Source organism: Haliotis rufescens, unplaced genomic scaffold (assembly GCF_023055435.1).
Source record: "Haliotis rufescens isolate VD_foot unplaced genomic scaffold, xgHalRufe1.0.p SCAF_13, whole genome shotgun sequence".
Taxonomy (NCBI): Eukaryota; Metazoa; Mollusca; class Gastropoda; order Lepetellida; family Haliotidae; genus Haliotis; species Haliotis rufescens.
In genome coordinates this window covers 4,521,142-4,545,738 of record NW_025963813.1, presented here as the reverse complement: position 1 = coordinate 4,545,738, position 24,597 = coordinate 4,521,142, and the positions used below count along the sequence as shown (strand labels likewise).

Below are 24,597 nucleotides of genomic sequence, written 5' to 3'. Positions count from 1 at the left end.
AAGTTATGTCGTAGAACATTTTGATTGTTTGCCGTTGAACGCCGCACTTAGCAATATTCAAGTTATGTGACGGCGTCCTCTAAGTATTCGAGTCTAGTCCAGACAATCCAGTGGTCGATATTTTTTGAGCATCCAGTATCTCTGGTTGTGCTGGTCCTGGATTATGTTCGGAGTGCGTTGTCTGTTTGACCCATTGCATGTTTAAGATATTGGGACGCGGGTCGTTAGTTTGTAGCATTCCCTTATTTCACAAGTGAACATAATGTCGACATCGGCGTAATGATCATCTCAGCACTGAGGCCCCGGTGCCCATTTCCATTCTATTTCGAGACGTAGTAATTACTACCATGAGGGGAATGGAGACATTTTCTCGAGTAGTAATGCTAACATTGAACTTCGACATTGGTCATATCAGAAGAGTTTAGATCGCAGAAAAAACAAAACGGGGCTCACATGATTTCAGTCTAAATTGCTGTGATTACCAATTAACCCGAGCAAAGACATGTAGTCCTTAGTCAGTTCTGGTCCAGACTCGATTATGAACAGGTTGGAATGTTGCTGAGTGTGGCGTTAGACAATAATCTAACAAACAAGATTCTCATTCTCTTCTTACCTTCCTGACACATTCAAATTCAATTCCCTCAACGCATTCCCTCAACCATTCTTATAAAAAATAGTGGACAAACCTACCCATATCTTGCGAAATCTGTTAGCAGTCCCATCAATATACGTGAGAGCTCCTTTTCGGATTGGTCTGGCACAGTTATACTATTCAAGAACGCTTTCGTCAAAGCAGCCATGAAGGCTTTGTTGAGACCGAAAGTGTAAAGCAAGTCTTCGGCATGATTCATCCCCTTGCCATGACCACGAATGAAAGATGGGATGTGGTCAAACACATACATGTAGGTCTTCATTCCTGTCTTCAAGTGTCTGGTCAGCTTTGCATGAGCCCTCGCAAAAAGCGTTGCGGGGACGACCATCCCAGCATCACCAAGAGTGTTCATTACTGCCTGGAGATCAACGGTAGGACTGTGAGGCGGGAGATACACCATAGCCACGGCCTGTGTCATGTCAGGAGACGATGCACCGAAATAAAGCTCCAGAATCTCTGGGATGAAGGTGTTAATGTAGAATCCCTTGTTCTGAACCGATGAGGATAAGGACATATTGAACACATTAACAGCTGCTTGTGAAAGGGTATTAAAGAAGTCCCCTTCGTTGCTTACAACTGACACCATGCAGTCAAGATTTTGAAGTCCTACCTGTTCAAGGTAACTTGGAGAATTTATTAGAAATAGTGGATCGTCTTTGACAAACTCACCATCAATAGTAGGTACAAAATAAAACTCGGTCACAGCCGTGACAGGTTCATTTCCCATTGGCCACGATGCTGCAGTCAACGTCTTGGCAGGGATCGTTCTCAGACAGGTGATCATTGATGCGGTATCGTTCTGGGAGGAACAGTTTACCTTATGGGCCAGTTCTCTTGCATATTTCAGAGAGTTCCGTGTATGAGCCCATGCGGACGAGACGGATCCGCTCTGCATGATTGTCCTCTGGAACAAACCCTTGGACCCTGGGTACAAGGCCTGGAATGCCACGCTGGCGGACCCTGCTGATTCACCCATGATGGTAATACTGTTGATATCACCCCCAAAAGATGCAATGTTTTTCTTGACCCATTCCAGAGCAAGATGTTGGTCCCAGAGACCATAGTTTCCCCTTGACACGTCATCGTTTGTGCTGAGGAACCCGAGCGGCCCCAGACGATATTGGATGGTCACCACTATTACCTGTCCATGGGCAACGATCAATGAAGGGTCATAGGTGAAAGCATCCCCCGTAATAAATCCCCCTCCATGTATCCAAACAATTACAGGATTGTTTTTGGTTTCCGTAAGTGATGCTGGAGTGAATACATTCAACGTTAAGCAATCCTCGTCCCCAGTAACACCATCATTACCATAGAACTGGAGAGTCTGAAGGCACGATGGACCATATGAGTTGGCTTTGAAGGTGTGGTTAAACCTTGGATGTGGCTGTGGTCGCTTGAACCGCCTGGCCCCTGTAGGTGGAACTGCGTAGGGGATTCCAAGGAATGCATGGTAAGGTGTCCAGTCTTCTGTGATGTTCGTGGTCCCTTCAACTGCACCCCATGGGGCGTCGACGACAGGTTGGGCGTTAAGCTGTTGCAAGGCGAACAGCAAGGTGAACACTCCGGTGATTACCATTGTCTTGTTTTAAAGAACAACCACACTCTGAAAGCTCGGATTATTCTATACACTAATCACAATTGATTTCTTGGTATAAATTGTCTTCAAGACACAAGATACCCTACTGACCTCTTTTATCTGCAGTACAGAAATAGCCAGACGTTTTGTATGGTGGCCGAGAGGGGACATCGCTTTCTCACCTTCAATTACGGCCGCGATTAAGCGATAAAGGGATTACACGAGACGAGAAGGCGTTTACACGAGACTAGAAAGCGATAGCACAAGATCAGAAAGCCATAGCACGAAACGAGAAGGAGATAGAGCAAAAAAGTGGTAGAGCGTTAAAGCGAGAAACAGATAGAGCGAGAAAGCGATAGAACGATATGAGAAAGCGTTAGAGAGACAAACGGGGAGGCAAGAAGTGACAGAGTGACAAAGTGAGAAAATGATAAAGCGATATAATCGAGAAAGCAATATGGCGAGAAAGTGATACAGCGAGAAAGCGATATTTCCCAGAATGCTGTGCAGTGAACATGTTTTTGCTGATTTTCAGACCTAGAATCTTGAGACATATTGTAGTGGATAAATTTGTTAGATATAGATACTGAATGCTTTCTCGTTTCGTTTGCATACATGCATGTGTTTACTTTCTTGTATTGTAAAAAAATAGCAAACAGAAAAGTGTTTTAATCTTACATTTTTTCGCAAAAACTCCACAGAAACTCAAACAGATTTTTTTTGCAAAATTTATTTTTGCCCCTTTTTGGGGAGTTACAAGTTTTATGCCCAACATCCCTACCGCAAATTCCATTCAATGCTAATGTATTGGTAAAATAGAGTTCAACTGACGCTTAGTCGGCTTTCCTGCCTGGTGAGACTATAGATATCCGATTATAGTATAGGCTCTTTGTTCAAGCAGGAATATTCCAATTCGTATGTAAGACTTCTCTGTCTAGAAAACTGTTAAAAACTGGCCGTTATCAATTGAGCGTTCTGATGTGAGTTATGTAAATGTCTACCACATATGTACACAGACTGACAGTTGGTCAGACAGATATACAGAAAAACGGACACACACACATTCATACATGTATACATACAAACATACAGCTTGACAGAGGGAGACAGTCAGACAACACATACACCCACAAACTTACATTCATTTGACAAAACTATACTTAAAAATTAAAATACATACAAAATATTAGAATGGCAGGTGATTAAACATGTGTTATAGATAATCATGGTAATCTACTTCATATTGTCACCAACGTTTACTGTGTGGCCACACTAATTAGGATGTCTCTCCATATGTGTAGTTTACCCAAGTACATATATCAACTGTGATAACATCATTGTCATAGCGATGGGGCGGTAAGGTAACCTAGTGGTTAAAGCCGTCATATCTCAGGAATATTGCCAAAAGCGGCGTAAAACCATACTCACTCACTCACAGCAGTGTTTATCAAATTACGATATGCAAATACATATATATGTAGATGTGTACAAGACAAGAGACATATAATGAAAGTTGATCTTAAACAAATGTCAAAAATAATATTTACGGACTGCAGTATTATAGCATTCACACTGTATCATATACTACTGAAAACAAGTTAAAGAACACCCACAGTTATATTACTGTGTTTCGCATCACTGATTAACCATAGTCATATGAAAGAATCGGGCGTCCTTTAACTTCTTTTAAATGGTTTAGATTTAGATTTTAACCTGATTTATTTAGAGTGTATTGCCATGACCCACCAAGCGCTGACGGCGTAATGGCCCCATAAAATCACATGTTTCTTATTGGTTCAATATATCTTGCCTATGGACCAAATAAGCTCAAAATAGATATAATACAATAGAAATACATTGTGTGTTCCGGCGGGTTTGGTCTTTTCAGTAAGTGTGGGATGTTTACTTTGTTTACTATGTTTACTATGTTTACAATTCACCCATTCATTGACAAAGCAGGAGAGCATGTTGATGAATATAAGTACCTTGGCATTATATCTCACAAAAGTGATTCTTTCAATTTTAACAAGTTATATTTTCGTTGTTTTCATTGTAATTCCTGCATTCTGATTCGGCACTGTTACCTGTCAAACGCCAACGATCAGTTAGGTGCTGCAAGGTGAGCAGCAAGGTGAACAGGAAGGTGACTGCCATTGTCTTGCTTCAGAGAACGCCCATATTTTATGTGTCAGTCACATGTGTTACCCAATCGTCGTGTCGGTATAAACAGCTGTTGTACAAGATAGCCTGATATCCTCTCCTTTACCTGCACTACATAATGTGCCTGAATCTTTGTACAATTCACATGTTCACAAATTATAGTGAGTTGGGATTTAAGCCACGTTTTTTGTTTGTATCTTCATGTTAATTCATGTAGATTCAGAACTGCCGAGGCTTTACACTAAGAAGCCTCAATGATAATTAGAAGGTACATCTGACGGGACCTCCTACTGAGGGTTTGTCAGATCGTTATGGAGAATAGGGGCCATAGATCTTATTTTTGGTTGTGGTTTGGCCAAATATGACCACACAAAATTTACCTCAAATATGGAATTCTTATGGAAACAGACTGGTTGCAGTCTACTGTTGATGTGGCCTAGCAGGTTGTGTGTGACTACAGGGCATTCGTATATGCTCACACTATGTGACCATTGCTTAGTTTTCCGTCCCTGCAGAAAGTCACTTTACATGGTGTGGGTAGGCGTTTTAATATGATATTTAAAAGAAACAAAAAACAATTAAGATTAGTTTCAGAAATCAGCTGAAACTGGAATGAAGTGTTTAGCTCCTCTTGACGTGGATACGAGAAGACGTGGAATCAGTTAGATGTTCAGCCTCTCTCCAGAACTTGCATTCCTTGCAATTTCCTACTGCTTTGTCATGATGATTGAGCGAATTGGGCTTTTAGCAAAATCTCAGCATTATCACAGCGGGGGACACTACGATGGGGTTCACTCATCTAGCCATGTGGCAGGTCTAACCCTAGCCTTTTGTATAACGAGCCAACGCTTCTACCACTACACTAAATCGTTACTCGCCTCACATCATTTCATAGTTTCCAAGACGAAGAAAATCCTGTTCCAGTCTTTCTGGATATTTGATGAAATACAACAGGTACACATACCTTTTAACATTCATACTTCACGTGAATCACACCCGTCATACGTTAATGTATATATAGAACACTACACGAGCTCCCGTGTAATACCAACTTTATGAAAGGGTTTCATAAAATTGGTATTACACGGCAGCGAGTTTAGTATTTTATTTATTACTTGCCATTAATAACTTTCGGGGTATGTCGGGTATGAATAGACAGACACCTACACGATCAGCAACGTAGTCCAATTGTGTGTAACAGAATAATGCTTCAAACACGTTAAACGTTGACACATATTAATTTAATACCATACAACGGAACATCTTTAGGATTCAGGCGTCAATTACACAACGTTATTGTAGCTCTAAGGTTATCGTAACTCACATACTTTAACAGAAACATATGACTGTAGTTGCGCTACAATACGATCGCCTTGTGGAACGGGACCTATACCACAAAGTTTACAACACGTCTCAATACTGTACGACGTGATTCGTGGAATTTTGTTGCAAGATCCACCGGCGAAACAATGTCATGTGACGTCAGCCTAGCAACCGGGTTGCTAGGGTTATTGAGTGTGCATAAGCCCCTCTCAGTGATCTTTCATCTCCTTACGCAATACCGTTGAATAAGCCAAGGGATGCTGAGAGCTTTCAATGTTTCTAAGTTTAACTTGTTCTCGCAGTACATAAGAACGCACTTTGGTATTACACAATGTGCAATGCAGCTGTATGTGTATTAAACAGGTGATCTCTTCACGGGCATGTAATAAACAGATGTCCTTGAAAAGGTTTATTTCCGATAAAGTTACATATGCCTTCAGTAACTGCTTTGTCTAGACTTATCCAGACAGGGCGAGTGAGTTGTGTTAAACAGCGCTTTGAACAATATTTCAGTTATGTCACGACGTGTTAGCCTATGTTTTGTTTGTTTGTTTGTTGTTTAACGCCGCCCGTCGTGAGAGGAGACCAAATGGATGGAGAGGACAGGCTCGGAGACTTGGTTATTTGCGTGTCATCGTATCCGGAAAGCATGGATCGTTGCTCTCAATGTCAATCACTGTTTTGTCTGACCTCGACTCGTTATTTACAGGCCTTTATTCCTCTGTAATCACTTGAGAGGAAGGGTCTAGCTTTGTGTCCTTTGTTATTCAACCTCAGCATTTTCCTGTTAAAGTTGGGCGGTGGCACATATCTGGTGTCCCTCGCTAGAATATTGCTGAAAGCGGCGTAATACCATACTCACTCACTCCATTTAAAGTGTGGAACGTTTATTCCTCTGTAATTATTTTAATGAAATCTCAGTACAATCCTTGAAAAGCATGTAAATTGTATCCACTGGAAGTATGAAACCATCCTTGTACTGTGTGTAACCATCATTCCGATGTGATTTTGTTTCTTGTTTAACGCCGCATTCAGCAACATTCCAGCTATATGACGGCGGTCTGTAAGTAATCCAGCCTGGACCAGACAATCCAGTGATTGATATGGTGAGCATCGATCCACGCAATTGGGATACGATGACATGCATCAACCAAGTCAGCGACCCTGACCACCCGATCCCGTTAGTCGCCTCTTAGGACAAACATAGTCGCCTGATACGGCAAGCATGGGTTGCTGAAGACCTATTCCTCCGGATCTTCACGGGTCTATCAGCCGATGTGGGAGAACATACCGAAATCAGCTGATGATCCAATCACTCACTAAATCACACTGTTAAACATTCAGTCACACATTTCAACACAAGACAATTCCCATTTTTTAATTCGACAACTCAGCTTCTTGCAGTCGTTGCACAGCTACCCGATAATCTGAGGGTTGGGGTTTGTGGTGTGATGCTGGTTCTGCAAGGCATGGAGGAGACGCGGCAGTTTTTGCGCCCATAACTTAACCCTGTCCTTGAAGGGGCTGGACTGCACGGACATGGTGGTGTTCAGCAGTAGATAGTGTTCCCCTGGCTCCGCGAACGCAGGCCAAGTCTGGTTCAGGCCAAACCGTACAGCGTTGTTGGGGTCACTGAAATGTAGAAATAGGCCTCAAAAGTTAGCAGGTCACTTGTTAAATGTATGAGTTCGAATTATTTCTATAATTAGTTTTCAGGAAAATACATCTCAAATCCCATGCTTCTTATTTGTCAAATGCATCTTGCCAATGGACCAAATGAGCTTGAAATAGAAACAATGTAATAAAAATACATTATGTGTTCCGGAGGGTTTGCCCTATTCAGTAAGAATAGGATGTTTACCTTGTTTACAATAAACCCATTATTGCAAAGTTGGGAGACATGGTTTTTCAGGTTGTCAAGGGCCAACAATTCTCTTCTCACAAATCTCGTTTTAATTGTAATCCTTTGTCGCTCAATATCCCCACATTGACTTATGCCTGCAACTTTGGTCAAGTGGGGTTTACTCCCACGATGGGGCAATGTTACACACCCTACCCCCTGCCCATTACTGGGCATTCCGGGGTAGAACAGGTCCTCAGCACCGTGGGCTTCTCATTAGAGGCGACAAACTGGATCGACTGCATGTACCACAATGGCATGGATTGTTGCTCACAATATCGACCACTGTATTGTCTGGTCCAGACATGATTATATACAAAATGTTTGACGCCATGGACCTCGTTCCATGGAGCGAATTTAGCACCATGACTGTCGTAAGTCAGGGTCAAAGAGTGGGTGTTATGATCTGGGTATTAAGTTCTGTTTGTGAAATGGGCCCCTGGTGCCAAAACGAGGCCAAAACGTTGTCATGCCCACCATGAGGGAAATTGGAACATTTTCTCGTGGAAACATCTGACTGCGAGACTGACCATATCAGAAGATTTAAGATGGCAGACAAACTAAATGTTTGCATAACTTCAATCTGAGTTGCTGCGACTGCCCATTAACCCGAGTCTGGGATCCCTTCCAAGGGGACCAATGGCCCTGAATCGGTTCTGGTCCGACTCGATAATGACCAGGTTTAAAAATTGCTGACTGCAGTGTTAAATAACACACAAACAAACAAGCAATATATTTCTCACTCTTTTCCTACCAGTTTGAGTTTGAATGTGTCACATTCCTGCAATCTTTCTCATAAAGACAAACCTACCCATATCTTGCGAAATCTGTTAGCAGTCCCATCAATGTATGTGAGAGCTCCTTTTCGGATTGGTCTGGCACAGTTGTAGAATTTGGGAACTGTTTCGCCACTGCAGCCATGAAGGCTTTGTTGAGACCGAAAGTGTAAGTAAGGTCTTCACCATGATTCATCCCCTTGCCATGGCCAGGAATAAAAGATGGGATGTGGTCAAACACATACATGTAGGTCTTCATTCCTGTCTTCAAGTGTCTTGTCAGCTTTGCATGAGCCCTCGCAAAGAGCGTCACGGGGACGACCATCCCAGCATCACCAAGAGTGTTCATTACTGCCTGGAGATCAACGGTAGGACTGTGAGGCGGCAGATACACCTTAGCCACAGCCTGTGTCATGTCAGGAGACGATGCACCGAAATAAAGCTCCAGAATCTCTGGGATGAAGGTGTTTATGTAGAATCCCTTGTTCTGAACCGATGAGGATAAGGACGTGTTGAACTCTTTATCAGCTGCTCGTGAAAGGATATTAAACATGTCCCCTTCATTGCTTACAACTGACACCATGCAGTCAAGATTTTGAAGTTCTACCTGTTCCAGGTAACTTGGAGTATTTATTAGAACCAGTGGATTGTCTTTGACAAACTCACCATCAATAGTAGGTACAAAATATAACTCGCCTAAAGCTGTGACAGGTTCATTTCCCATTGGTCACGATGCTGCAGTCAACGTCTTGGCAGGGATCGTCCTCAGACAGGTGATCATTGATGCGGTATCGTTCTGAGGGGAACAGTTTACCTTATGGGCCAGTTCTCTTGCATATTTCAGAGAGTTCCGTGTATAAGCCCATGCGGACGAGACAGACCCGCTCTGCATGATTGTCCTCTGGAACAAACCCTTGGACCCTGGGTACAAGGCCTGGAATGCCACGCTGGCGGACCCTGCTGATTCTCCCATGATGGTAATACTGTTGATATCCCCGCCAAAAGATGCAATGTTTTTCTTGACCCATTCCAGAGCAAGATGTTGGTCCCAGAGACCATAGTTTCCCCTTGACACGTCATCGTTTGTACTGAGGAACCCGAGCGGTCCCAGACGATATTGGATGGTCACCACTATTACCTGTCCATGGGCAACGATCAATGAAGGGTCATAGGTGAAAGCATCCCCCGCAATAAATCCCCCTCCATGTATCCAAACAATTACAGGATTGTTTTTGGTTTCCGTAAGTGATGCTGGAGTGAATACATTCAACGTTAAGCAATCCTCGTCCCCAGTAACACCATCATTAGCATAGAACTGGAGAGTCTGAAGGCACGATGGACCATATGAGTTGGCTTTGAAGGTGTGGTTAAATCCTGGATGTGGCTGTGGTCGCTTGAACCGTCTGTCCCCTGTAGGAGGAACCGCGTAGGGGATTCCAAGGAATGCATGGTAAGGTGTCCAGTCTTCTGTGACGTTCGTGGTCCCCTCAACTGCACCCCATGGGGCGTCGACGACAGGTTGGGCGTTTAGGTGTTGCAAGGCGAACAGCAAGGTGAACACTCCGGTGATTACCATTGTCTTGTTTTAAAAAACAACCACACTCTGAAAGCTCGGATTATTCTAAACATCCAGTCACGATTAATTTGTCGGTTTAAATAGTCTACAAGGCACAAGATACACTAATGACCTCTATTATCTGCACTAGTGAATCAGCCAGACATTTTGTATGTAACATTTCTCTATCTAGGAAACTGTCTGGCTGTTATCAATTGAGCGTTCTGGTGTGAGTTAGGTAAATTTCTACCACATATGTACACAGACTGACAGTTGTTCAGACAGATATACAGAAAGACGGACACACACACATTCATACATGTATACATACAAACATACAGCTTGACAGAGGGAGACAGTCAGACAACACATACACCCACCTACTTACATACATTTGACAAAACTATACTTACAATACATACAAAATATTAGAATGGCAGGTGATTAAACATGTGTTATAGATAATCATAGTAATGTACTTCATATTGTCACCAACGTTTACTGTGTGGCCACACTAATTAGGATGTCTCTCCATATGTGTAGTTTACCCAAGTACTTATATCAACTGTGATAACATCATTGTCATAGCGATGGGGCGGTAAGGTAACCTAGTGGTTAAAGCCGTCATATCTCAGGAATATTGCCAAAAGCGGCGTAAAACCATACTCACTCACTCACAGCAGTGTTTATCAAATTACGATATGCAAATACATATATATGTAGATGTGTACAAGACAAGAGACATATAATGAAAGTTGATCTTAAACAAATGTCAAAAATAATATTTACGGACTGCAGTATTATAGCATTCACACTGTATCATATACTACTGAAAACAAGTTAAAGAACACCCACAGTTATATTACTGTGTTTCGCATCACTGATTAACCATAGTCATATGAAAGAATCGGGCGTCCTTTAACTTCTTTTAAATGGTTTAGATTTAGATTTTAACCTGATTTATTTAGAGTGTATTGCCATGACCCACCAAGCGCTGACGGCGTAATGGCCCCATAAAATCACATGTTTCTTATTGGTTCAATATATCTTGCCTATGGACCAAATAAGCTCAAAATAGATATAATACAATAGAAATACATTGTGTGTTCCGGCGGGTTTGGTCTTTTCAGTAAGTGTGGGATGTTTACTTTGTTTACTATGTTTACTATGTTTACAATTCACCCATTCATTGACAAAGCAGGAGAGCATGTTGATGAATATAAGTACCTTGGCATTATATCTCACAAAAGTGATTCTTTCAATTTTAACAAGTTATATTTTCGTTGTTTTCATTGTAATTCCTGCATTCTGATTCGGCACTGTTACCTGTCAAACGCCAACGATCAGTTAGGTGCTGCAAGGTGAGCAGCAAGGTGAACAGGAAGGTGACTGCCATTGTCTTGCTTCAGAGAACGCCCATATTTTATGTGTCAGTCACATGTGTTACCCAATCGTCGTGTCGGTATAAACAGCTGTTGTACAAGATAGCCTGATATCCTCTCCTTTACCTGCACTACATAATGTGCCTGAATCTTTGTACAATTCACATGTTCACAAATTATAGTGAGTTGGGATTTAAGCCACGTTTTTTTGTTTGTATCTTCATGTTAATTCATGTAGATTCAGAACTGCCGAGGCTTTACACTAAGAAGCCTCAATGATAATTAGAAGGTACATCTGACGGGACCTCCTACTGAGGGTTTGTCAGATCGTTATGGAGAATAGGGGCCATAGATCTTATTTTTGGTTGTGGTTTGGCCAAATATGACCACACAAAATTTACCTCAAATATGGAATTCTTATGGAAACAGACTGGTTGCAGTCTACTGTTGATGTGGCCTAGCAGGTTGTGTGTGACTACAGGGCATTCGTATATGCTCACACTATGTGACCATTGCTTAGTTTTCCGTCCCTGCAGAAAGTCACTTTACATGGTGTGGGTAGGCGTTTTAATATGATATTTAAAAGAAACAAAAAACAATTAAGATTAGTTTCAGAAATCAGCTGAAACTGGAATGAAGTGTTTAGCTCCTCTTGACGTGGATACGAGAAGACGTGGAATCAGTTAGATGTTCAGCCTCTCTCCAGAACTTGCATTCCTTGCAATTTCCTACTGCTTTGTCATGATGATTGAGCGAATTGGGCTTTTAGCAAAATCTCAGCATTATCACAGCGGGGGACACTACGATGGGGTTCACTCATCTAGCCATGTGGCAGGTCTAACCCTAGCCTTTTGTATAACGAGCCAACGCTTCTACCACTACACTAAATCGTTACTCGCCTCACATCATTTCATAGTTTCCAAGACGAAGAAAATCCTGTTCCAGTCTTTCTGGATATTTGATGAAATACAACAGGTACACATACCTTTTAACATTCATACTTCACGTGAATCACACCCGTCATACGTTAATGTATATATAGAACACTACACGAGCTCCCGTGTAATACCAACTTTATGAAAGGGTTTCATAAAATTGGTATTACACGGCAGCGAGTTTAGTATTTTATTTATTACTTGCCATTAATAACTTTCGGGGTATGTCGGGTATGAATAGACAGACACCTACACGATCAGCAACGTAGTCCAATTGTGTGTAACAGAATAATGCTTCAAACACGTTAAACGTTGACACATATTAATTTAATACCATACAACGGAACATCTTTAGGATTCAGGCGTCAATTACACAACGTTATTGTAGCTCTAAGGTTATCGTAACTCACATACTTTAACAGAAACATATGACTGTAGTTGCGCTACAATACGATCGCCTTGTGGAACGGGACCTATACCACAAAGTTTACAACACGTCTCAATACTGTACGACGTGATTCGTGGAATTTTGTTGCAAGATCCACCGGCGAAACAATGTCATGTGACGTCAGCCTAGCAACCGGGTTGCTAGGGTTATTGAGTGTGCATAAGCCCCTCTCAGTGATCTTTCATCTCCTTACGCAATACCGTTGAATAAGCCAAGGGATGCTGAGAGCTTTCAATGTTTCTAAGTTTAACTTGTTCTCGCAGTACATAAGAACGCACTTTGGTATTACACAATGTGCAATGCAGCTGTATGTGTATTAAACAGGTGATCTCTTCACGGGCATGTAATAAACAGATGTCCTTGAAAAGGTTTATTTCCGATAAAGTTACATATGCCTTCAGTAACTGCTTTGTCTAGACTTATCCAGACAGGGCGAGTGAGTTGTGTTAAACAGCGCTTTGAACAATATTTCAGTTATGTCACGACGTGTTAGCCTATGTTTTGTTTGTTTGTTTGTTGTTTAACGCCGCCCGTCGTGAGAGGAGACCAAATGGATGGAGAGGACAGGCTCGGAGACTTGGTTATTTGCGTGTCATCGTATCCGGAAAGCATGGATCGTTGCTCTCAATGTCAATCACTGTTTTGTCTGACCTCGACTCGTTATTTACAGGCCTTTATTCCTCTGTAATCACTTGAGAGGAAGGGTCTAGCTTTGTGTCCTTTGTTATTCAACCTCAGCATTTTCCTGTTAAAGTTGGGCGGTGGCACATATCTGGTGTCCCTCGCTAGAATATTGCTGAAAGCGGCGTAATACCATACTCACTCACTCCATTTAAAGTGTGGAACGTTTATTCCTCTGTAATTATTTTAATGAAATCTCAGTACAATCCTTGAAAAGCATGTAAATTGTATCCACTGGAAGTATGAAACCATCCTTGTACTGTGTGTAACCATCATTCCGATGTGATTTTGTTTCTTGTTTAACGCCGCATTCAGCAACATTCCAGCTATATGACGGCGGTCTGTAAGTAATCCAGCCTGGACCAGACAATCCAGTGATTGATATGGTGAGCATCGATCCACGCAATTGGGATACGATGACATGCATCAACCAAGTCAGCGACCCTGACCACCCGATCCCGTTAGTCGCCTCTTAGGACAAACATAGTCGCCTGATACGGCAAGCATGGGTTGCTGAAGACCTATTCCTCCGGATCTTCACGGGTCTATCAGCCGATGTGGGAGAACATACCGAAATCAGCTGATGATCCAATCACTCACTAAATCACACTGTTAAACATTCAGTCACACATTTCAACACAAGACAATTCCCATTTTTTAATTCGACAACTCAGCTTCTTGCAGTCGTTGCACAGCTACCCGATAATCTGAGGGTTGGGGTTTGTGGTGTGATGCTGGTTCTGCAAGGCATGGAGGAGACGCGGCAGTTTTTGCGCCCATAACTTAACCCTGTCCTTGAAGGGGCTGGACTGCACGGACATGGTGGTGTTCAGCAGTAGATAGTGTTCCCCTGGCTCCGCGAACGCAGGCCAAGTCTGGTTCAGGCCAAACCGTACAGCGTTGTTGGGGTCACTGAAATGTAGAAATAGGCCTCAAAAGTTAGCAGGTCACTTGTTAAATGTATGAGTTCGAATTATTTCTATAATTAGTTTTCAGGAAAATACATCTCAAATCCCATGCTTCTTATTTGTCAAATGCATCTTGCCAATGGACCAAATGAGCTTGAAATAGAAACAATGTAATAAAAATACATTATGTGTTCCGGAGGGTTTGCCCTATTCAGTAAGAATAGGATGTTTACCTTGTTTACAATAAACCCATTATTGCAAAGTTGGGAGACATGGTTTTTCAGGTTGTCAAGGGCCAACAATTCTCTTCTCACAAATCTCGTTTTAATTGTAATCCTTTGTCGCTCAATATCCCCACATTGACTTATGCCTGCAACTTTGGTCAAGTGGGGTTTACTCCCACGATGGGGCAATGTTACACACCCTACCCCCTGCCCATTACTGGGCATTCCGGGGTAGAACAGGTCCTCAGCACCGTGGGCTTCTCATTAGAGGCGACAAACTGGATCGACTGCATGTACCACAATGGCATGGATTGTTGCTCACAATATCGACCACTGTATTGTCTGGTCCAGACATGATTATATACAAAATGTTTGACGCCATGGACCTCGTTCCATGGAGCGAATTTAGCACCATGACTGTCGTAAGTCAGGGTCAAAGAGTGGGTGTTATGATCTGGGTATTAAGTTCTGTTTGTGAAATGGGCCCCTGGTGCCAAAACGAGGCCAAAACGTTGTCATGCCCACCATGAGGGAAATTGGAACATTTTCTCGTGGAAACATCTGACTGCGAGACTGACCATATCAGAAGATTTAAGATGGCAGACAAACTAAATGTTTGCATAACTTCAATCTGAGTTGCTGCGACTGCCCATTAACCCGAGTCTGGGATCCCTTCCAAGGGGACCAATGGCCCTGAATCGGTTCTGGTCCGACTCGATAATGACCAGGTTTAAAAATTGCTGACTGCAGTGTTAAATAACACACAAACAAACAAGCAATATATTTCTCACTCTTTTCCTACCAGTTTGAGTTTGAATGTGTCACATTCCTGCAATCTTTCTCATAAAGACAAACCTACCCATATCTTGCGAAATCTGTTAGCAGTCCCATCAATGTATGTGAGAGCTCCTTTTCGGATTGGTCTGGCACAGTTGTAGAATTTGGGAACTGTTTCGCCACTGCAGCCATGAAGGCTTTGTTGAGACCGAAAGTGTAAGTAAGGTCTTCACCATGATTCATCCCCTTGCCATGGCCAGGAATAAAAGATGGGATGTGGTCAAACACATACATGTAGGTCTTCATTCCTGTCTTCAAGTGTCTTGTCAGCTTTGCATGAGCCCTCGCAAAGAGCGTCACGGGGACGACCATCCCAGCATCACCAAGAGTGTTCATTACTGCCTGGAGATCAACGGTAGGACTGTGAGGCGGCAGATACACCTTAGCCACAGCCTGTGTCATGTCAGGAGACGATGCACCGAAATAAAGCTCCAGAATCTCTGGGATGAAGGTGTTTATGTAGAATCCCTTGTTCTGAACCGATGAGGATAAGGACGTGTTGAACTCTTTATCAGCTGCTCGTGAAAGGATATTAAACATGTCCCCTTCATTGCTTACAACTGACACCATGCAGTCAAGATTTTGAAGTTCTACCTGTTCCAGGTAACTTGGAGTATTTATTAGAACCAGTGGATTGTCTTTGACAAACTCACCATCAATAGTAGGTACAAAATATAACTCGCCTAAAGCTGTGACAGGTTCATTTCCCATTGGTCACGATGCTGCAGTCAACGTCTTGGCAGGGATCGTCCTCAGACAGGTGATCATTGATGCGGTATCGTTCTGAGGGGAACAGTTTACCTTATGGGCCAGTTCTCTTGCATATTTCAGAGAGTTCCGTGTATAAGCCCATGCGGACGAGACAGACCCGCTCTGCATGATTGTCCTCTGGAACAAACCCTTGGACCCTGGGTACAAGGCCTGGAATGCCACGCTGGCGGACCCTGCTGATTCTCCCATGATGGTAATACTGTTGATATCCCCGCCAAAAGATGCAATGTTTTTCTTGACCCATTCCAGAGCAAGATGTTGGTCCCAGAGACCATAGTTTCCCCTTGACACGTCATCGTTTGTACTGAGGAACCCGAGCGGTCCCAGACGATATTGGATGGTCACCACTATTACCTGTCCATGGGCAACGATCAATGAAGGGTCATAGGTGAAAGCATCCCCCGCAATAAATCCCCCTCCATGTATCCAAACAATTACAGGATTGTTTTTGGTTTCCGTAAGTGATGCTGGAGTGAATACATTCAACGTTAAGCAATCCTCGTCCCCAGTAACACCATCATTAGCATAGAACTGGAGAGTCTGAAGGCACGATGGACCATATGAGTTGGCTTTGAAGGTGTGGTTAAATCCTGGATGTGGCTGTGGTCGCTTGAACCGTCTGTCCCCTGTAGGTGGAACCGCGTAGGGGATTCCAAGGAATGCATGGTAAGGTGTCCAGTCTTCTGTGACGTTCGTGGTCCCCTCAACTGCACCCCATGGGGCGTCGACGACAGGTTGGGCGTTTAGGTGTTGCAAGGCGAACAGCAAGGTGAACACTCCGGTGATTACCATTGTCTTGTTTTAAAAAACAACCACACTCTGAAAGCTCGGATTATTCTAAACATCCAGTCACGATTAATTTGTCGGTTTAAATAGTCTACAAGGCACAAGATACACTAATGACCTCTATTATCTGCACTAGTGAATCAGCCAGACATTTTGTATGTAACATTTCTCTATCTAGGAAACTGTCTGGCTGTTATCAATTGAGCGTTCTGGTGTGAGTTAGGTAAATTTCTACCACATATGTACACAGACTGACAGTTGTTCAGACAGATATACAGAAAGACGGACACACACACATTCATACATGTATACATACAAACATACAGCTTGACAGAGGGAGACAGTCAGACAACACATACACCCACCTACTTACATACATTTGACAAAACTATACTTACAATACATACAAAATATTAGAATGGCAGGTGATTAAACATGTGTTATAGATAATCATGGTAATCTACTTCATATTGTCACCAACGTTTACTGTGTGGCCACACTAATTAGGATGTCTCTCCATATGTGTAGTTTACCCAAGTACATATATCAACTGTGATAACATCATTGTCATAGCGATGGGGCGGTAAGGTAACCTAGTGGTTAAAGCCGTCATATCTCAGGAATATTGCCAAAAGCGGCGTAAAACCATACTCACTCACTCACAGCAGTGTTTATCAAATTACGATATGCAAATACATATATATGTAGATGTGTACAAGACAAGAGACATATAATGAAAGTTGATCTTAAACAAATGTCAAAAATAATATTTACGGACTGCAGTATTATAGCATTCACACTGTATCATATACTACTGAAAACAAGTTAAAGAACACCCACAGTTATATTACTGTTCTTCTCATCACTGATTAACCATAGTCATATGAAAGAATCGGGTGTCCTTTAACTTCTTTTTAATAGTTTAGATTTAGATTTTAACCTGATTTATTTAGAGTGTATTGCCATGACCCACCAAGCGCTGACGGCGTAATGGCCTCATAAAATCACATGTTTCTTATTGGTTAAATATGTCTTGCCTTTGGACTAAATAAGCTCAAAATAGAAATAATGCAATAGAAATACATTGTGTGTGTTCCGGCGGGTTTGGCCTTTTTCAGTAAGTGTGGGATGTTTACTATGTTTACAATTCACCCATTCATTGAAAAAGCAGGAGAGCATGTTGATGAGTGAGTGAGTACGCCGCTTTGAGCAATATTCAAGCAATATCACGGCGGGGGACACCAGAAACGGGCTTCACACATTGTACCCATGTCGGGAATCAAACCCGGGTCTTCGGCGTGACGAGCGAACGCTTTAACCACTAGGCTACCCGACCGATGAATATAAGTACCTTGGCATTATATTTCACAAACGTGATTCTTTCATTTTTAGATAATTATATTTTCGTTGTTTTCATTGTAATTCCTGCATTCTGATTCACCACTATTACCTGTCAAACGCCAACGATCAGTTAGATGCTGCAAGGTGAGCAGCAAGGTGAACAGGAAGGTGACTGCCAAAGAACGATCACACTGAAAGTTCGGGATATTTTATGTGTCAGTCACATGTGTTACCCAATCGCCGTGTCGGTATAAACAGCTGTTGTACAAGATAGCCTGATATCCTCTACTTTACCTGCACTGCCGATTCAGAACTGATAAAGCTTTGAACTTTACACTCAGAAGCCCCAATGATGATTAGAATGTACATCAGGCGGGACCTCCGACTGAGGGTTTGTCAAATTATAAGGGAGAATCGGGGTAAAAGATCATATTTTTTATACCCCACTCAGACACAGTATACTGACTCCGAGCTGACCAGTTCTTGTTTCTGCCCCTTAATGCCGAGCGCCAGACAGGGTTACAACAAGTACTATCTTTTAACGTCTTTTGGTATGACGCGGCCGGGGATCAAACCCCGGACATTCCGCTCTCAGGGCGGACGCTCTACCACTAGACCACGGAGGCGGTCTAACACTTTGAGAATGCACAACGGTAATTTGCTTTGTGTGTCATGTCTAATGTTTGAGATCGTCCTTACAGGTTGGTAATTTATTATACCGATTGTTAATATGTACTTGTGTCCATTTGTGTAATCAGTTGTAGTGTTATTGAGTCAGAATACTTATCGAAATAAGTCATTTCATATAGTCATATAATTGCAGCCATTCAAAAATTGTAATTAGGTCAGTAAGTTTCCACAGAAATCTTCACCTTTCCCAAAACTTTCGTTTTAGAATGGGTGAACGAGTGCGTTTTTACTTATCATGTATGTCTTTGTTTATTACTATGTTGTTTATGTGTAAAATAAAGCGCTCATAGGTGTGTTATACGTAAAAGATAATTCATGTTTGCTAAGATTACCAGTTTTTCCTAAGTGAGAACATTTGTCTTTGTATTTGTATTTAGATGCAGGCATCATATTCTGATCAGTTCATATTTGGTCAACTCAGTTCTCGCCCCAGTTTCACCACAGGGTATGGTTGTATTTGTCTGTGTATAAATATAATCAATAATTACATGTGTCATATTCTTATGCTTGTATACGGATACAAATGTATAAACATAGTTATTGTAATGTATAACACATCTTTGAATGTATTTGTTAAATGTATGCGTTCGAATTATTTCTGTGATGTCGTCCGTGCGACGATGTGAATGAATATAAATATGATTGCATGTGGTTGTGATGTACGCTTACACATTTATGTACGTGTATATATATTTTGAAGTATACATGTATGTTTCAGGGCGTTTGTTCTGACCGTTTACAATAAATCCCCCGTACATATAACGTCCCATGTTATTTGTGAAAACTCCTTGCTACGTCACTTATTTTCTTGTTTTGCTTTACAGTTTTCAAAAGTGAAATAAAAATGACAAAGCCTTATTTTGTGAAACATTGAAATATTTTTTGTTCACGTTATTGTTTGTGATAACTTGTATTCAAACGGGTTTGTTTTCAGGAAAATATACCTCAAATCCCATGCTTCTTATTTGTCAAATGCCTCTTGCCAATGGACCAAATGAGCTTAGAAATAGAAATAATGCAATAAAATACATTATGTGTTCCGGAGGGTTTGGCCTATTCAGTAAGAATAGGATGTTTACTATGTTTACTATGTTTGTCAAGGGCACAACAATTCACTCCTCACAAATCTCGTTCTGATTGTAATCCTTTGTCGGTCAGTATCCCCACATTGACTTATGCCTGCAAACTGGGTCAAGTGGGGTTTACTCCCACGATGGGGGCAATGTTACACACCCTACCCCCACCCCATTACTGGGCATTCCGGGGTAGAACAGGTCATCAGCATCCTGGATTTGTCATTAGAGGCGACAAACTGGATCGACTGCATGTACCACAATGGCATGGATTGTTGCTCACAATATCGACCACTGTATTGTCTGGTCCAGACGTGATAATATACAAAATGTTTGACGCCATGGATCCCGTTCCGCAGAGCGATTTTAGCACCATGACTGTCGTAAGTCAGTGTCAAAGTGTGGGTGTTATGATCTGGGTATTAAGTTCTGTTTGTGAAATGGGGCCTTGGTGGCCGTTTCCTTTCGAGGCCAAAACGTTGTAATGTCCACCATGAGGGAAATTGAAACATTTCCTTGTGGAAACATCTGACTGCGAGACTGAATCATATCAGATGCGTTAAGATACCAGACAAACTAAATCATTGCATTACTTCAATCTGCCCATAAACCCGAGTCTGGGATCCCTTTCAAGAGGACCAATAGCTCTGAATCGGTTCTGGTCCGACTCGATAATGGCCAGGTTTAGATATTGCTGACTGTGGTGTTAAATAACACACAAACAAGATATTTCTCACTCTCTTCCTACCAGTATGAGTTTAAATGTGTCATTATGACACATTCAAACTCAGATCACTCGCCACATTCCTACAATCTTTCTTATAAAAACTATTTGACAAACCTACCCATATCTTGCGAAATCTGTTAGCAGTCCCATCAATGTATGTGAGAGCTCCTTTTCGGATTGGTCTGGCACAAATGTAGTATTTCGGAACTGTTTCGCCATTGCAGCCATGTAGGCTTTGTTGAGACCGAAAGTGTAAATGAGATCTTCACCATGATTCATCCCCTTGTCATGGCCAGGAATAAAAGATGGGATGTGGTCAAACACATACATGTAGGTCTTCATTCCTGTCTTCAAGTGTCTGGTCAGCTTTGCATGAGCCCTCGCAAAGAGCGTTGCGGGGACGACCATCCCAGCATCACCAAGAGTGTTCATTACTGCCTGGAGATCAACGGCAGGACTGTGAGGCGGGAGATACACCTTAGCCACAGCCTGTGTCATGTCAGGAGACGATGCACCGAAATAAAGCTCCAGGATCTCTGGGATGAAGGTGTTAATGTAGAAACCCTTGTTCTGAACCGATGAGGATATGGACGAGTTGAACTCTTTATCAACTGCTTGTGAAAGGTAACTAAAGAGTCCCCCTTCATTGCTTACAACCGATACCATGCAGTCAAGATTTTGAAGTCCTACCTGTTCCAGGAAACTTGGAGAATTTATTAGAACCAGTGGATCGTCTTTGACAAACTCACCATCAATAGTAGGTACAAAATAAAACTCGGCTGAAGCTGTGACAGGTTCATTTCCCATTGGCCACGATGCTGCAGTCAACGTCTTGGCAGGGATAGTCCTCAGACAGGTGATCATTGATGCGGTATCGTTCTGAGGGGAACAGTTTACCTTATGGGCCAGTTCTCTTGCATATTTCAGAGAGTTCCGTGTATAAGCCCATGCGGACGAGACAGACCCGCTCTGCATGATTGTCCTCTGGAACAAACCCTTGGACCCTGGGTACAAGGCCTGGAATGCCACGCTGGCGGACCCTGCTGATTCTCCCATGATGGTAATACTGTTAATATCCCCGCCAAAAGATGCAATGTTTTTCTTGACCCATTCCAGAGCAAGATGTTGGTCCCAGAGACCATAGTTTCCCTTTGACACGTCATCGTTTGTGCTGAGGAACCCGAGCGGCCCCAGACGATATTCGATGGTTACTACTATAACCTGTTCAGCCCCAACGATCAATGAAGGGTCAAAGGTGAAAGCATCCCCGACAATGAATCCCCCTCCATGTATCCAAACAATTACAGGAATGTTCTTGGTTTCCGTAAGTAGCGCTGGAGTGAATACATTCAGTGTTAAGCAATCCTCGTCCCCAGTAACACCATTATTACCAGTCAGCTGGAGAATCTGAATGCATGGTGGACCATACGTTTGGGCTTTGAAGATGTGTTTAAATCCTGGATGTGGCTGTGGTCGCTTGAACCGCCTGGCCCCCGTAGGCGGAACTGCGTAGGGGATTCCAAGGAATGCATGGTAAGGTGTCCAGTCTTCTGTGACGTTCGTGGTCCCCTCAACTGCACCCCACGGGGCGTCGACGACAGGTTGGGCGTTTAGGTGTTGCAGGGTGAACAGCAAGGTGAACACCCCAATGACTGCCATTGTATTGATTTAAAGAACAACCACACACTGGAAGCTCGGCTTATGTCTGTCACATGGGTCAAGCAATCATTATGTTGAAATAACAGCCGGTCCACAAGATATCCTACCCACCTCTCCCTTATCACAATGACATTCACATTTGTACAGATAACAGTGAGTTGGGATTTAAGCACTTTGAGGTATATTACTGTAAAGGTATAGATGTCATGGCACCCACAAACATCATGATCTATGTAATATCAACAACAATATATATTATTTTTCTGCATTTTGATTTCGATTGTACTTGTTTTCGAGATAGAGAAATCAGATATTCTGGTCTGGATACTTCGCCCACTCGTCCCAACGCTGCTTGGCTGATCAAAACGTTCAGCTGACACGAGCTGCAATGGAAATGTCCTCTAAGTTCCATGCAACAAGGTATGGTATTGTTGTAAAATAATGAGAAGTCAGCGAGTCCAGCTAATTACCATCATATACCGATATGATACTCTCTGCTTGAAGATGGACTACCGATACATATTAAGGGAACTGATGAAATGATAATGAAGGTGTAGTGACGATAAATGTCTGTAGCATTCATTTGGGCGTGGAGATCAATATCTGTCCACCATGGGCGATGCATGCACGACACCGTGATGGCATACTGTTGATTAACTTGTGTGTGGTTGCCCTTGGTATTGCCCGCCATTCCGCCTGAACAGCTACATGTCAGGGGACTTGTCCAGTGTCAGTCTGCCTTATCGTCGGAGATGAGAGATGGCGACCTTGGCACGATACTGTCTGGCACTGTTATCTTGCAGTTCAAAATTTCTGCCGATAATTCTTGCGGATAACTACAGGACGCAAGATTTCGTAAATATATCACTGGCCAGTCAAATGATTATTCACAATAACCAAATCCGACGTTGTGTGATACCGCCCCACACCATGACGCTGTCGCCCCTATGCCGATCATGGTCATGATTTGGTCCCCTGGCATTCCGCTCGCCGCTTCGTCGCCAACAACGTTTTCTGCCGTCTGTGAATCGGAGGCAAAACCTTGATAATCTGTACACATCGTATAACGCCATTGGGACACGACCCGCCCCTGGTTTTGCCTAGCCCCTCCCAATCTTGTTTCCTTTGGTAAGCTGTTGGGGTCACACCCTCACAAAGTCACACTACTTTTAGTCGGGCTGCAGGCAGCCGATTCTAAACGGTAGATATTGAAATTCGCCTTACTGTTACTGTGCGGAACTGTATGGACAACATGAGCAAATTTGAATCTGTTGGGCTGATCAATTCAGTTAATGGGGTGATCTTGTCTAGGTGTAGTTTGTTTTGCATGAAAGCCCAGGAAATACTGTCTCGGAGGCATTTTATTACGTGTGCTTGACTATATTACATTAGTGATTGTGAGTTCCCCTAGAGGTGCACACACTTTGACTTCTGTGTGCACATGCAGCAAGTTCAGTTCATTCATGGTGTGACATTTTATTGTGATTCAGGAAACCATTCTTGTCGCAAGAGGCGGCGAGTCAGGATGACTGGTTAGTGCATGTCATGGTATCCCAATTGCAACAAACAAACAAAAAACATCCAATAAACAAAATAGCACTGGGGCAGCCTAGCGAATAAATTGTTGGCTTGTCACGCCGAATGCCCTGGATCACATTCCAGGACCCACTTGCACTGGGATCTTAGCGCTAAGATTATCGTAACTCCCATACTTTAACATAGGCTTACGATAGTCTTAGCGCTGAGATCACTTTGTGCATGTGGGCTCTGGTGTACTTCGCTATGATGTTGCTAAGCTATTGCTTAAAGTGGTTAAACGCCGCATTCAGCAAATATTCCAGCTACATGTTGGCGTGCTTTACATAATCGAGTCTGGACCAGACAATCCGGAGATTAACACTGTGAGCAACGATCGACGCCGTCCGGTAGCGATGACACGCACACAACCGAGTCACCTGGCTGATCAGACTCGCAAGATTAACAAGGGGCCTTTGGCGGGGTGAGTGAGTGAGTATGGTTTTACGCCGTTTTAGCAATATTCAAGCAATATCACGGCGGGGGACACCCGAAATGGGCTTCACACATTGTACCCATGTCTTCGGCATGACGACCGAACGCTTTAACCACAAGAGGTAGGCTTACGTGTGGCGAACACTCTCTCAAACTGTGAACAATGCTGCATGGTAGAAA

The 24,597-nt window shown here is 42.7% G+C and overlaps 2 protein-coding genes across 4 annotated transcripts in view; both read right to left on the bottom strand.

Moving 5' to 3' along the window:
• LOC124152365 (cholinesterase 2-like) overlaps nt 1-22,510 on the bottom strand; it is a 31,631-nt gene extending 9,121 nt beyond the window's left edge. The window contains exons 1-2 of one of the 3 annotated variants that reach the window (XM_048394106.1): nt 20,883-22,510; nt 691-706 (exon numbers count right to left, since the gene is read on the bottom strand). In XM_048394106.1, coding sequence (XP_048250063.1) covers nt 691-706; nt 20,883-22,407 — 1,541 coding nt within the window. In that variant the 5' untranslated portion in view covers nt 22,408-22,510. Of the gene's footprint in view, nt 1-690; nt 707-14,033; nt 14,304-18,367; nt 18,661-20,866 lie in introns of those variants that run through there. The other 2 variants (XM_048394105.1, XR_007220322.1) reach the window with 2 other exon arrangements.
• On the bottom strand, nt 7,077-8,991 carry LOC125378582 (cholinesterase-like). Its single transcript, XM_048394107.1, has 2 exons — nt 8,426-8,991; nt 7,077-7,346 (listed from the first exon to the last, which is right to left on the bottom strand). Exons 1-2 carry the CDS (start codon nt 8,971-8,973, stop codon nt 7,130-7,132), a joined length of 765 nt encoding a protein of 254 aa, XP_048250064.1. The 5' UTR covers nt 8,974-8,991; the 3' UTR covers nt 7,077-7,129.
• Nucleotides 22,511-24,597: the final 2,087 nt, after the last annotated feature.

What these genes read in the sequence shown, in the direction of transcription:
- LOC125378582 (XM_048394107.1), bottom strand. Translation starts at nt 8,973, where the DNA reads ATGGTGTCAGTTGTAAGCAATGAAGGGGACATGTTTAATATCCTTTCA. An exon ending in ACAGATTTCGCAAGATATGG is followed by an intron (nt 7,347 to 8,425) that starts GTAGGTTTGTCT and finishes TCTACATTTCAG; the next exon opens with TGACCCCAACAACGCTGTAC.